This window comes from Gavia stellata, chromosome Z (genome assembly GCF_030936135.1).
Source record: "Gavia stellata isolate bGavSte3 chromosome Z, bGavSte3.hap2, whole genome shotgun sequence".
Lineage (NCBI taxonomy): Eukaryota > Metazoa > Chordata > Aves > Gaviiformes > Gaviidae > Gavia > Gavia stellata.
Window position 1 is genome coordinate 10,572,680 of NC_082637.1, and position 13,737 is coordinate 10,586,416.

General features: G+C 45.9%; 2 protein-coding genes across 5 annotated transcripts in view; one reads left to right on the forward strand and one right to left on the reverse strand.

Annotated features, from left to right (window-relative positions):
• Positions 1 to 3,239, reverse strand: part of FAM219A (family with sequence similarity 219 member A) — a 93,448-nt gene extending 90,209 nt beyond the window's left edge. For 3 of the 4 annotated variants that reach the window (XM_059833502.1, XM_059833501.1, XM_059833499.1), the window contains exon 1: positions 3,180 to 3,239. In XM_059833502.1, the coding sequence (XP_059689485.1) occupies positions 3,180 to 3,239 (60 nt within the window). The remainder of the gene's footprint in view (positions 1 to 3,179) is intronic. The other variant, XM_059833500.1, reaches the window with a different exon arrangement.
• Positions 3,240 to 3,734: 495 nt separating this feature from the next.
• Positions 3,735 to 13,737, forward strand: part of DNAI1 (dynein axonemal intermediate chain 1) — a 152,231-nt gene continuing 142,228 nt past the window's right edge. Inside the window, exon 1 of the mRNA XM_059833404.1 lies at positions 3,735 to 3,767. Within this exon, the coding sequence (XP_059689387.1) occupies positions 3,735 to 3,767 (33 nt within the window). The remainder of the gene's footprint in view (positions 3,768 to 13,737) is intronic.

Genomic DNA, 13,737 nt, shown 5'->3' on the forward strand with positions numbered 1-13,737 from the left:
CTGGTCAACAACAGAAAGTTTAAGGATTTCAAGCACAGCCTAACTTCACAAACCTCACTTCAGGATGCTTCTTACACTGCCAGGTACTGGCCAGACTGAGAGGCAACAGTGCTCTCCTAGGACACCCTCCAGCCTGAACAGGATGAAAAAAAAAACTCTTTCATATAGTGTATGCACTTAAAATCAAGTAAGGGACCTTCTTTGCTCTATTTGCTTTCAGCAGGGGATCATGTTTCAAAACTGGTTTTTTTTTTTTGCTTTTACAGCTTCAGTGGCAGTTCACAATGGCTCTTAGGTCCCACCTGGAAACAAACTTCTACCTCAGCCCTCTGGATGTGGAGAAGACTGCCAGTCTCATCTCTCTCAGACCATGTGGAACTGAAAGCTTTTACACTGGGAAGAAGAAACAACAACTCCCAAGATGCTAAGGTTATTCTGTACTTTAAAGTATAGGATGGGTGGGAAAGAGAAGGGACAAATGGTAACTGTAATAGAACAAACCAGCTGTATCGTGCAGAACCATGTTACCCAAGCAAATTAGTATGATAAATCCCAGCCGGCTTCTGAACTGCAAGGATTCTTAGAAGCATCCAGTCCCTACTTCCAAGGTACAGACCAGGAGCTACAAAGCAAAGAAAGCTAATGCAAATGCTGTACCAGACTTGTTCTGTCTCACTTCTGAGCCCAATGCCAGCATTTCCAGGCATGTGGAAGAATTCTACACACCCAGTCACAGCAACAGCCCCTCACATACACAAGGTTTCACGATGAGCTCCATTAGTTAAAAATCAACTAAAACCCTAAAGCACAGGTTCAAAGTATTCTTTTAATGTAAGTGTTAAAACCCTTTGTGAAAATTTCCTAATTCTTGGCTGCTGAAGAAGGGAAGGAAACCTGCTGCCTAAGCTTACTATCACTGCTGCACAATACATCATCCTATCCTGAGACAGCAGGATTGGACCAGATGACCTCTTTGGGTTCTGCTCACTCCATGTCCATGCAAATGTGCATGCATGTGCCAATTCCACCCCTCCACTATTGTCATGGGGTTTCTAGAAAATACTTAGGAGTATTTTTTGTGTGCCAACAGCTTTTCCAAACTTGCTAATCTCACTGCTATGCCCACTGCCCTCAATAACATGAATAAAGAGGGCCAGCCTTGGTCACATCTGTTGCCTCTGCTTGATAAAAGCACACAGAAGTAGGACATGCTACAAGTCCGCATCAGCGTGTATAGACAGTTTTCTTCCCCACCACAAAGGTTAGAAACTAAAGAACCAAACAACAACAAAAAACACGCTAAAAATATTTCCACAATTTGTCAGCACTCCCACCATAAGAAAAGTGTTTTGCTTGCCACTGAGGGGTGTTTGGAGCTTGTAGACTCTTACAGGGAGTCTTTCTGTTCACAAGACAATTATTGTGTTCTCAACTTTCTACACTAGCTTCAACAGGAAACGGAGGATTGGTACATCAACTCTAAACAATGTACAGTTTGAAACACTGGAAATCTCAGTAGTTCCTTCAGTGCTAACATGAACCTGCCAATAACCTATCCTCACCTGCTCTCAAAAGGATCTGTGCAAGTATTTCGCTGAAGTTCTTCCCCCTTCTCCAAATATTTCACATCCCTGTCTCACACAATCAGATGCTGAGATGGAATTTGCTTATTCCAAGTGCCAAAGGGAATCAACACCTTGAATGAGGCAGCCCATTACCTAGCTTTCACTTTAATGCCAAGGTGAACTGTATTTCAGCAGGTCCCAGGTTACACATAACAACACACGTTCAAGCAGGGAGTGAGGCAGACAGGAGTAAGGGGAGAGGAACACACAAGGGAACCTCTCCCAGATGGGAAACAGAAATGGACAAACACATTCATATGTTCCATGGCATGCAGCTGGAGCACAACACAAACAAAAGCAAGCCTGTAGCATCAAAGCAAAGCAGCTACATGCTCACAAGAAGTCTTGGACTACTGGGTGATGATCTATCATCTCCCATGGCAGCCAGCCAGCTGGCCTTCCTTTGCAAGTGTCATTTCAGAAGCTACCAAAAGCCTAGGGCCACTCTACCTGCCCATTTACATAGCCGCAAAGTCCCATGAGCCTGTATACTTCCTTCTCTGCAAAGATTCCCCAGGGTCCCATGTAGTAGTGTAACCATTATGTCAACCTCTTCAGAGCTCATTAACTGAGTATAATTGTGTCTATGAAGTGAAAAAACATCCTGATAAAAAACCCACATGCTCTGGCATGTGGAAGGGTGGGGGGTAAATCAAACCCTCGCAGATTGCTTTTGTTTTGTAAAGAATTTTAGGTGAGAAAAACTAATCTGACAGAGATGTTTCTTTGCAAAACACTTGGACATTTCACACGATGAGCATCTAACAGAAGCTTTGCACTGAGAGCGTTAGCTATAAAACCAGCCACCGAGAAGGTCCTGCAGCTTCACTCCACACGTATTTCACACCCATCCCGTGCAGCTATCCCGTCCCTGGCAAGCACTGCTCCCCGCAGCTCCCAGACCGGGCTGCACATGACCACTGCCTAATTCCTCCCCGAGATCTCACAGATTTTGTAAAAGTCAACTACAATGCCACCGGTCCTCAGCGCCTCCAGCTGCTCTGGCTGCCCGTCCTTCCCCGGCCGGGCTCCCCCGGTCTCACCACCGCTTCCCACCCCTCCCCGGTGCACTCCCGTGCCCGGCGCTGGAGCCCACCGGCCAAGGCGGCGGGAAACACCCGCCCCATGCGCCAGCCAGGCCGGGATGCTCCGGACCACCGCTGCGTCTGGAGAAGCGACGTTTCCACCGAGGCAGGAGCGGAGCCGCTGCTGCCCGCCCATCCCCGCGGGCGGCTTCTGCCGTTGCTACCGACGGCGCCCAGGGAGATGCCGGGGGAGGAGGGGGGCAGGACGGAAGGGCCGGGCGGGCAGCCGTGACCACGAGCGCCCCGAGATGACACAGCAGCCGCCGCTGGGCACGGTCTCGGGGCCCGTCAGGGATGGCGGCGCGGGCGCTGAGGGGACGGCCGTTACATAACGGTCGCGGCGCGCGGGCCCGACCTCAGCACCGCCGCCCCCCGCAGCGCCGACACCCGTCCCCCCCGCTCCGCCCCCGGACCCCCGGTGAGGCGGCGGCTCCCGGGGACAGCGCGGCCCCGCCCGCCCGCCCCTCACCAGCGGCTGCATCTCGGCGCGCACGGCGGGCACCTGGAACCGGTCTATCTCCTCCATCATGTTGGCGGCGGGGCTGGGGCGCGGCAAGCGGGGCGGGCGGGAGGGAAGAAGGGAGGGCGGGCGGGGAGGCTCCTCAGGCGCCGAAGGACGACGACGCCGCCCGCCGCGGCTGCTGCCTCATCGCCGCCGCCGCTCGCCGCCGAGGTGACTCAGCCGCGCCGCTTCCGGGTCCGGTCGCCACCGCCCCGCCCCTCATTTGCATATTCATGAGGAGGGCGGGGCACTGTCAATAATTCCGGGGCCCCTATGCTTGGTTCCCCGCGGCCCCCGCCCCGCCGCCTTTGGGACGTACCATTCCCTCCCCTGGGGGGAGTAGGGGCACCTCAGGGGGGGAAATAGCCAGGGCCGACGGCGTTCTGCGGCCGGATTGGCCGCGCGTCGCTTCCGGCACGTTGCCATGGTTGCCGCTATCAACTTCCGGCCGGAGGTTGGCCGGGAGGGCGCGGGGCTGTCGTGAGGAGCGGCCGGTGGCGGGGAGCCGCTGCCGCAGCCGCCATGCCAGCCAAGGCGGGCGACAGGCACCGACAGGTAAGGGCCTGTCCCGAGCGGGCATCGTAGCAGGGCGGCGCGGCGATCCCGTGTGACAGCGCCTTGGTGACGTCACCACCAGCGCCGTGACGTCAACCCCCGCTAATGGCGTCACTGCAGTGCCTCGTGCAGCGGGAGATGGCGGTTCACGTTGCTCTGCGGCCCGCTCTGGCTCTGCTGCCCTCCGCTCCTGCTTTGAGTGGGTGCCACAGTGCCACTGGTGTGACACCAGGCCCACGATGACATCACCGTTCCCAGCACCTCTACACATTAGATCACCATGCATAGCCCAGCTCATTTCCCTCCAGGGTGACCCACCGAGCTGTAACCCCACAGGGCTGGGTGGGACACTGGGGCTCAGCACCACCCCACTTGGCGCTGCTTACTGCATGGTTACATCATGTTGCATCACTCTGGCCCTGCGCTAAGGTATGTCATCACCCTGACAGCGACACCCTGCGTGTTCTGTGGCACCTCTGAGCATTGCCACCCTATTCTGGCAAACCAGCATATCCCAAAGCTGCAGCACCCCACACTGTGTTGCTGTACTGTTGCAACCCTGGGAGACTACAAAGGTCCTCATTAGGTCATGCCATTTCATTACTGTTACACATGATGCTTCCCTTCCACGGCAGCTTTTAATGCACTTGAGATGTCCCCAGTCTTCAGGGCCACTGAACAGATACGTTGAAATCCCTGTTTTTAAAAAGTTCTTGAAAATTCTTCTAATTATACTTAGCTGTAACTTTTATTACTTTCCTTTTGTTTTACTAGTTGCTTTTCTCTCAGTTCAGACAACGAAGTGAGGTCATCATACACTAACCTTCGTGGCCCTAACCCTGCTCTGGGAGCTGCGGTGTGGGTGGATGTGTGTCTGTGAGACCTCACTGTCTGCCTTCGGGCTCTGTGTGGGCATGTCTGCATGCATCCCTTCACAGAATGAAGGGTACAGTCAGATTCATTCCTGGATCTCATCTACTACTGGAGTATCAAAGTGTTTAATTTAAAAGCAGAAGCTGACCTGGCTGATAAAACCTTCTTCATAACAGGTTTAGGTCAATCCCAACGTATTTGATCGTTGAGGTGGGGAGAAGAGGGTTAGCATAGGTGGCCCAGAAGTGATCGAGAACAAGCAGCCTGCTTCCTCAGTCCAGAACACATACCAGAAAACCGTAACTGACCAAGGAAAGTGGAAGGAAAAAAAAGAGGAACCAACATTATGATTCGGAGCTGTGAGGTGGTGGTTAAGATCCCTGGGCAATCCCTAGTGGTCTGTGAGGGGGTCTGGAGAGCAGGAGCTCTTTCAATGAGGGAACAGCAACCCTTGCTCATCATCTAATCCCCATCTAGTTACTCAAGGGTGTTTCATCTTGTCTGTGGTTTATCCAGGCCACAGCTGTAAAGAGTCTGTACAGACCTATGCAACTTCTGAAGCCTGAGCTAATAAACCCCGCTAAGTGTGAGCTGAGTTTACAGAGCCCAATCACTTCTCCCTGCTCCTGCAACTGAGGGTTGGAGCCCGAAATCCAGAAGTACTGAAACAGTGCCTCATGGCCCCTGAGGTCTCTGGGAGCCATCTGGGTGTTTCTGCACACGCGGTAGGAGGGCTTGTGGGCTTCAGAGTAGGCAAGAAAGAGAATCACTGTGACATTCTTCATCTTCTACTAAGAAGTACTAGTAATTATCAAGTTACAAAGGGCTTTATAAAGTTTGCAAAGGGCACAAATTCAGAACCAAAAACCTTATTCAGTCATAGATAATGGAGAAGTTTATGCTGAAATTGTAAAACCCATTAATAATAATAATAATGATACCAACTAAACCTGGGATGAAATGTTTGCTCTAGATTTCTGTTTCTTTTAGTTTTAGAATTTCCACATTAATATTTTCAATCATTTTCAGTAGCCATTATCTCAAATATTCTGAAACGGAGAGGCTTTGATTTACATGTCATTTGGAAAATGTAATTAATGTGCTGTAAAGGCATTAATTTTATTTTAAAGCTCTTGAAACATCATAAACAGTTTAAACTTTTAGGATTTTTGGCCTTTCACGTAACTTTCATTACAATAACTTAAAATACAATAATTTTAACTTGTTCTGTCTTGCCTTTCCTATATTTGCCTTGCGCTTGTTAAATCTGATTGCTGTTTCATGTCCCTTTATTTACTAGAATATTCTAGTGGAAGAATTGAGTAGCTTTGCAGTCCGGAGGCTTTGGCTTCATTTTCCCTGACCCAAAATATAGCCCATATCTCAGTGGCTTTGGGAGTCCAGGGAGTGGATGGCTGTGCCTTTGCACTACTCACGGCCCAGTCAGGGGATGATGACTGGTATGTACTGAGCCCTGATGGCCACTATAAAATAAATTGGTGACTCAAGGTCTAGATCCCAGTTCTCGACAAGAAAATCAACTTCGAAAATAAGTGAGTAAGCTCATGCACTGCTCCCTCATACACGCTCCTTCTCTCTGCCAGTGTTTGTAGTGAGGCAGGAAACAAGCCTGCTACCTGCCAGTGAGGCTGTTTTTTCTGCTGAGCATCATTTCTGTGGGCTTTCTGTCCTTGTCCCTTTCATTGCTAATTCTTCTCTAGCACTATGCTCTTCTCGCCTGTCCCTGTGCTTATCATTCCTCTGTTTCCTGTATGTTGCTTTGTTCTGCTGTGCCTCCTAGGTTTTTCCTTGGTGACTGCTTTCCCTTTGAAAATTTTCTTCCTGAGATTGTTCTCAAAGCTGAGATTGTTACCTGAACACTCTCAGGTCTTTCCCTTTTACCGTGTGTAACTTCCAGCCCCTCCTTCACTTTCATGTCTGTGTGTTCTTCAAGTGCTTTGTGATCAATTCTTCTTTTTTTCTTCTTCTTTTCCCTTACAGGTGGTGGTTGCCCGCCCTTCTTCTGTGCCTGTCTTGTATCTGTGTTCTCCTCTGACATCAGTTTCTTGCTTTATTTCACTCTTTTCTTTATCCGGGTGACTGCAGCCTCTACTTCAATCTCCAGCCACCTGACATCTTCTTCTTTTTCTTTGAAAGAAATCTCCCATATTCCTGGGTGAAAATATATCAAAAGCCAGTTGACTATCAGAGGTAAAGGCTGTGGCCTGCCACATGAATCATTTGACTTGATCTGAGCCTTAATTAGAAGCATTTTTAGGTTCTTGTACATTTGTGTACATTAATAAGAAAGGTGTTTTGGTGTTCAAAGTCTGTTAAAATAATCGGGTGTGTCTGGATCTTTGTGTTCCCAATGCAGCTTTGTAAATAATAATACTTACGTGTGCTATGTACTTCAATAATATCCTTCCTTTCAGGTCTGAAATCTGTTACGCACAAATGAGCTCCACAGTATTTTGGGAAGGTGTGGAATTAGAGGAAGGCATAAGCCAATGTCCCTACCTCAGACTGAAGGGAAAGGAAGAATTAGATTCTCAGCACCCCTGAAAATGCGGTCTTGAGTAAGACAAACAGGATACTCAGAAGCAGAGCATTCTTTAAGAATACTGAGCTGTGTAGCATGTGCACTGACATGCAGAAAGTTGTTGACAGGGCAAGGAACAGCACCCTCTAAGCCTGGTGTCAGTCCCATGGATGGTCCTGGGTGGTGAAAGAAAGTGGCCAACAATTTTGAGGTTGCTGTTTTAAACATGGTTATCAGGTATGGTGTTGGAGGTGTTGGTTCCAAATTTCCATCTCTTCGCTTTGTGGCTCAAGGAAAAGCCTTGTGTGGGCAGTGGAGAGTACCCTGTGCTGCTATGTACCTCTGTGGCTGAAGCCACCCCAAGGAGAAGCAAGATTTGGTTATGGTTTCTTAGCTGCCAGTGCATACACTTGTTTGCATTTACAGCGTGCAAAATCAGGCTGGCTGGTCTTATCACTTAGGGTGAACCCCACTGTCAGCAACAGGTCACTTATGCAGTGTTAAGAAAGCATCTGAATTTGGACAGTGAGGCATATCTTGTTACATGTGACTTATGGTCTTGCACCCACTGACATCTAAGCAGCTTCTTTGCTGTTCAGCAAGCTGTCAAAGAGAAACAAAGAGACCGCCACCCCAAACACAGTCAACAAACAGACACATTTTACTTTTTTGCCAGTGAAGGCTTTTAAGGTGCTTACTGGCTCTTAAACATGCATTAAACCATACATGGAATATAAAATAAACACTCAGTTTAGGGTCTCTCAGAAAACAGATTACAAAATGTATTGGCAAATAGCTCTTAAATTGGCACCCCTAGTGTGTGTAAATGAACGTCTGTTGCAGGGCAAGCTAGAAGTCACTTTGCTTCCTTTGGCTTTGGTTCAATTCTGTACTTCTCTGCTTCTTGTGCCGAGTGGTGGTTTACTATGGAGATTGCTAATATTCAAAAGAAGAATAAAAAGCTAGCAGGATATTATTAAATGGTTTTACAGAAATGTCAAGTTTAGCTCTTATAATAACTCTCCTTCCCCTTATAATCCTACAAGCAGCTGTGTTCTTCTCTGTTTTTCAGAATACGTGTTAACCTCTGTACTGTGCTCCATACGAAGCGGGAAATGATAGTGCCTCTGCTGAGGAAGATGAAGTAAACTTAGCAGGACTGTTCTGTGATTACTAGCCTTACAGTTTGATTGTCTTATGGTGACAGCTAGCAAGGGGAGCAGAAAGGCTGCAGGAATGTCTCTTTAATGATCTTAAAAAATTATAGTCTGGGTTTGTCATTGCCCTGATGAGTGTTTCATTAATATCTAATCGATTTTTAGCCCTTGGAAAACTTGCTTAATATGAACTGACAGTTCAGCTTTGCAGAGTAATCAACCTGCATCATCCCTGCCTCTGAGTTTTCTGCTATTTTAGGCTGGATCTGCATATCCAGATCTGCTCAGCCCACCTTGTGCTTTAAGCATAGGGAGAAATTCCACGTTACTTAATACTTGTTACTGTATAGTGGTGTGTCTGGCGCCTCACCTTGGAGTGACCAGTTGCAAGAGCTAGTCTGGAAGGGGCAGTTTAATCTGACAGTATAGGAGAAGGATGTACCACCCAGCAAAGACTATAGTGAGGAACCTCCTCCCTGATGGCAGGACAGCACACATGGTAGCATCATTTCATCTCCTACTTGATTAGTGCCTTGGATCTGAATGTATGGGGTGGACACATTTTTTCCTGAAGGATTTCTGTGGTCACAAATGTAGGATTTAATCCGGTTCTTAAATGAATGTTTGCTATTGAGAGTAAATGTCTGCTTCCTAGGACATCAAGATGATTTATTTACCGTCAGCACTGCCGCTGATAAGTCAGAGGTTTTCTGCAGCGGAGGATGAAACAGTTGAAAAGGAGGACTGTAGAAAATAGCTGTTAAAAGAACTGGACATGATTGCTCCAGGACTTGGAAAAAGCTTCAGAGCTTTTGCTATCCAGTCAAGAAGGAGGCAGGTACTGATAGTCCTGTCAATTTTGTATAAATTTGGTTAATGAGTCTCAGATCAGCAATTAGTGGCTGTCACATCGCCAACAAAAAGAGAGAGTAATAATGACTGTGGATAGAGTAAGCAAGAAGAACAAGACTTGAATGGATGATTGAATATGATTCTTTATTTTCCTCATTTCAGGCCAAGCTGGAAGCACTTTACTAAGGTGTTGAGGGCAAAACTTCCACCAGACATTGCATCTCTGTGATGCTTGCCCTCCTATTACGTGTTTCTGGGATGCAGAAATAGGATAGCTCTTCCTAAATGCCAGCCTGGTAGTGCCTTTTTCATTTACAGCAATGAAAGTAGCCAGAAGTTTCTTCTTATTTTAGTTTTCCTGTTTTATAACTAAAAATTACTTAGAGGAATTTCATTTGGAGACAACCCAAACATTCTAGCTAAAAATACAATTAGAAATGCTTGTTGGATAGGTCAGCAACAGGAAAACTTGCTGCTGAAGTACTTGATTTTGCAGCTATTTGCATCTCCTGATGGCTTGTCTGCATTAGAGGGAGCTGTGGCAAGGGAAAGGAAAATTAAATGGCATTTAAAGCATCACTTTTCAGCTGTTTCCTCTCTTCATCTCTATCATCCTGTTGGACTATTGTGTCTTTGCAGTAGTCAATAGTTGATCTGTCATGTAGCATAGTCGATGTCTGGGTCAGGGAGGAATTTCTGGGTGCTGCTACATCCTGGAAGAAAGGTCCAGGAAATAACAGTCACTTGAGTTTTCTATATCCTTAATTTAAGTATGATGACTGTTACAGGCTTCTAATGTCTTTTCACTGTGGGAACTATGATAATCTGTTCATTTATTTAATGTAAGATGGTCATCAGAGTAAAACATGTTTAGCATGCTTAAATTCTCACTCCGCTGTTTTTTGCTGTAGCAGTGGAGCGCCTCCCAGGGCGGTCAGAGTTATGGCTGTGATCTGATGGCTAGAAACTCCTCATAACTCTTTAATGCCTCCTACCCATTCCTTAGTTCCCTAGCAACAGTGTCTCTTTTTTCCTAATATAAATTCCTTATAATTATTCACACTCCTCTTCTTGTTAATTATTATTATTATTATTAAAGGCAGGGATAGTTGCACCATTTATTAGGATAATATAGGAGGACTGTTGATTCTTTCTGGAGCAAGACCATCTTCAGTTTATATAGAATTGGCTAAAGTATAACTGTTTGGATTGAAATGTTCTTTGCTGGCTGTCTGACTTAGGCTATACCTTAAAAAAAAGACTCTAGATGCTGAACAACATAAACCAAAATACTGTCTGAACTCTGTCCATGCTTGTAAGCTTGGGAGAGCTTAAGTGAGGCGGGGAACCTACAAAAAACAAAGTGTGTCATTATGGAATTAAGCTGTGTATCATAATGCCTGTGCCCAATGGGATGAATTGAAGGTTGCCCCAGCAACCTTAATTCTCGCATTTTCTAACTTCTGAATGCTTCTCTTTGAGATGCTAATAATAGTCTGTTAACTGCTTTTTTTTTCTCTCTGTAGCTAATTATGTAACACCAAAATGTGCTTGAATTTTAGAGATGTGCATGAAAGCCAGTCCTTGTTGTGAGCATCTTGCTAGTGAATATACAACCATTATGTTGATTCACATAATTTATTTTTTATAATTTATTTTTTATTTGTGTTGCGGATGCATTTGTGACCTCTTCCCTCTTGGACAAACACTGTGTGATGTGGAATAAAGAAATAGCTGTCAGAGCAAAAGGAGTACATCTTAAGTAATAGTTTATGCATAACACATTGATTCAGTAAGAAGAATGAGGAAGCAATGGCCATCATTCTGAGCTGTGGTGGCAGGACACCAACTACCTGGGTGCTATTGAGGACTCTTTACAGCTCATGTGGCAGAGAGGAGTTTTAAGGAAAAGTATGAAGAAGGACAGTGTGCTGGCTTTGGAAAGGTTTATAGGGAGCAGGAGCTTGCAAAAGAAATAGCAAAAGGGCAACGCACAGATACACCAATAAAAAGGATTGTCAGGACTGCCTTTTTCAGCAAGGGGCGCAGCAGTAGACTTTGTGCTATTACCTGAGCTGGGAAGTGATGTAAAAGATTCTGTATTCCTGTCTGACCCGTGTATGCTTCCCACCTTGCTTCTTTTAATAGTTTTAAACAGATCTACTAGTTTTGATGAGTGTTGCTTAGGGCTAATATTGCCAGAATATTGGCATCTCATCTCATCTCTTCATGTTTGTGTTACCTTGCAGCTGGAGTCCAACAGTTTCAGGTTCTTTGGGATGAACCTTCTTCAGGCACGTTGCTAGCATAGGCTGCTGTAGTGCATCCCCGCAGGAATAATGCTTGCATCCCGAAGGCTGCCTTCTGCTTTTTATACTGACTTCTGTAGAGTATTGAGTCAAGCAGAGTTGCAGTCTTTACCTTCACTGGCCAGAGTCCAGGATATCCAACAAATAAGATATTCAACTTCCGTTGTTGTTGAAGCAGGTCTCTGTGCTGTGAGGGATGGTTTATCTAGGCAGGAGACAAGAGTTTTGCTGAAGGACCCTGGAATGAGCTGAGGACCAACACCTTCCTAGTCCCTACTACCACCTGCCAGACAAACCTGCGCAGATCTGTCCTATCTTTGTGGAGGGCATATGGAAGAAAGCCCAGGGCCTACACTGGTCAGTGCGTGCTGGCTCCCATCTTCCCTTTTCAGGTTTAGCACACTTTTGGAGTGGGCTAATTATGTCCGTACTATGCAGCACTTGGCCAAGGATCTGTCTGATAGCCAAGTGGCCCTAAGGCATAATTGTTCAGGTTGGAGGGGGCAGTTGGGGTTTTTTTAGTTCAAAATACCAGAGATAATAAGTGCAATTTTATAACTGTCCTGCCTGTCATGTTCTTGCTCCCTGCTGTGGGGAGCTGCTTTGCTTAGTGCCCAGGGAGCTGCAGTCAGGAAGCGGGGTCTGGCAGTAAACTGAGAATGAGTCAAAGGGAGAAGGGCAGTAAATACCACCAACTGATGCAATGAGACCCCTCCCTTAAACACCCTCTCCCCGTCGTACACAACTGGATGTGGTGCTCTCAGCTACCCTTTGACAAAGGGTAAAAACATGCATGGGATGAAAGTTAAGACTTTCAGAGCCTGGTTCTGTTTTTTAAATAATCTGTAAACTTTGTTACTCTCAAAATCTTGTTTACAGGCAAAGAGGAGGCACACCATATATATATAAAACTAAGAATTTAATGTTAGTGTGACTGATATTTTAGTCGAAACATTATCATCAGTCCAGATCTACTTATTATGGAAAATAAGAAGTACTTCTGTGCAAAAAAAGTCATTTATAATAACAATAATGCAGTTAAAATTATTGCATGCAAGCTTCCTAGTTTCTACCCTTTTCTGGTATTGTGCTCACCCTTCTGGTCCTGTGGTTCCAAAGGTTGATGGTTTCATTTTGCTGTCATTGGTGGGGTGTTGGTGTGGATGTTATGGCAAGTTGTCAGCATCTGGGGTCCCTTGGAAAGGATAAGATGTCCATGTTGATGGTTTCTTCTTCACTGTAGGACCAACTTGGAGTTTCTTTTATATGTTAACTAACACACTTTCACACCTTTCTCTTTCTTCATTGGTCTGATGTTCCACATTACACTTGATGTTACTGTATATGATGCTTTTTAAGTGTACTAGATACTATTATTTTGTTTTCGTTGTTACCCCTAGCTTTGTCCAGTTCCCCTGTCGGCAAGTCTGCATTTCTCTAACTGGCCAGTGGTAAGATGCTTATGGCTGCGGGGTGTCCAATGTGCCCCAGCTCTTATCATCCCCTGCCTGTACTCCTCTATGCCACATCCTGGGTCTCCTCAGAGTCCCTCTATCATACCAGGCCTGTGCTATATAATTAAGTTACAGACGTAAAACCATGGCAGTACGATATAAAGACAAAAGAAATAAAGCATATTAGCCATAGGCCCCTGGTTGATTAGAAAAATTGCTCATGCTCTAGCCTTTATGATGTGGGGAGCAGGGCAGGGTTTGTGCTACTTCATTCCAGTGCAATCTAACTCTAGCTTTTCTTCAGTGTCAGTTTTGGATTTTAATACACTTGCAGATATTTATTCACAGGTGGCTCTTCAGATCATGTTAATTGAAATGTGTGCAACTGCCAAAACCAATTACCCTCAGATTGCCTTGTCAATGCCTTTGCTGCTGGAAAGCAGCAAAGACTCATTTACATTTATAGACTCATTTACAAAGGGTAATAGTGAGTAGGCTTTGTTTCATGTTTAAAATTAAGAGTTTGATTTTGATTTGGATCTGAATAAAATTCTGCTCTGAAACTGTGTTTTAAATTTTGTTGTTTAAATCACATCTAATCCACATGTAGCATGGTCCTTGTGGGGTAGGATGCTCTGTTGCCTATTGCCAAGCAATCACATGGGGGAGACAGGCCAGCTGTGTAATCCAGCGGTCTCAGTAGTGGTTGTGACGCTGGGGCTCCTAGGCTCTCTGCTCTGCTCTGCTCTGCTACCAGGCCACTGTGGGATTATAAAGGAAATG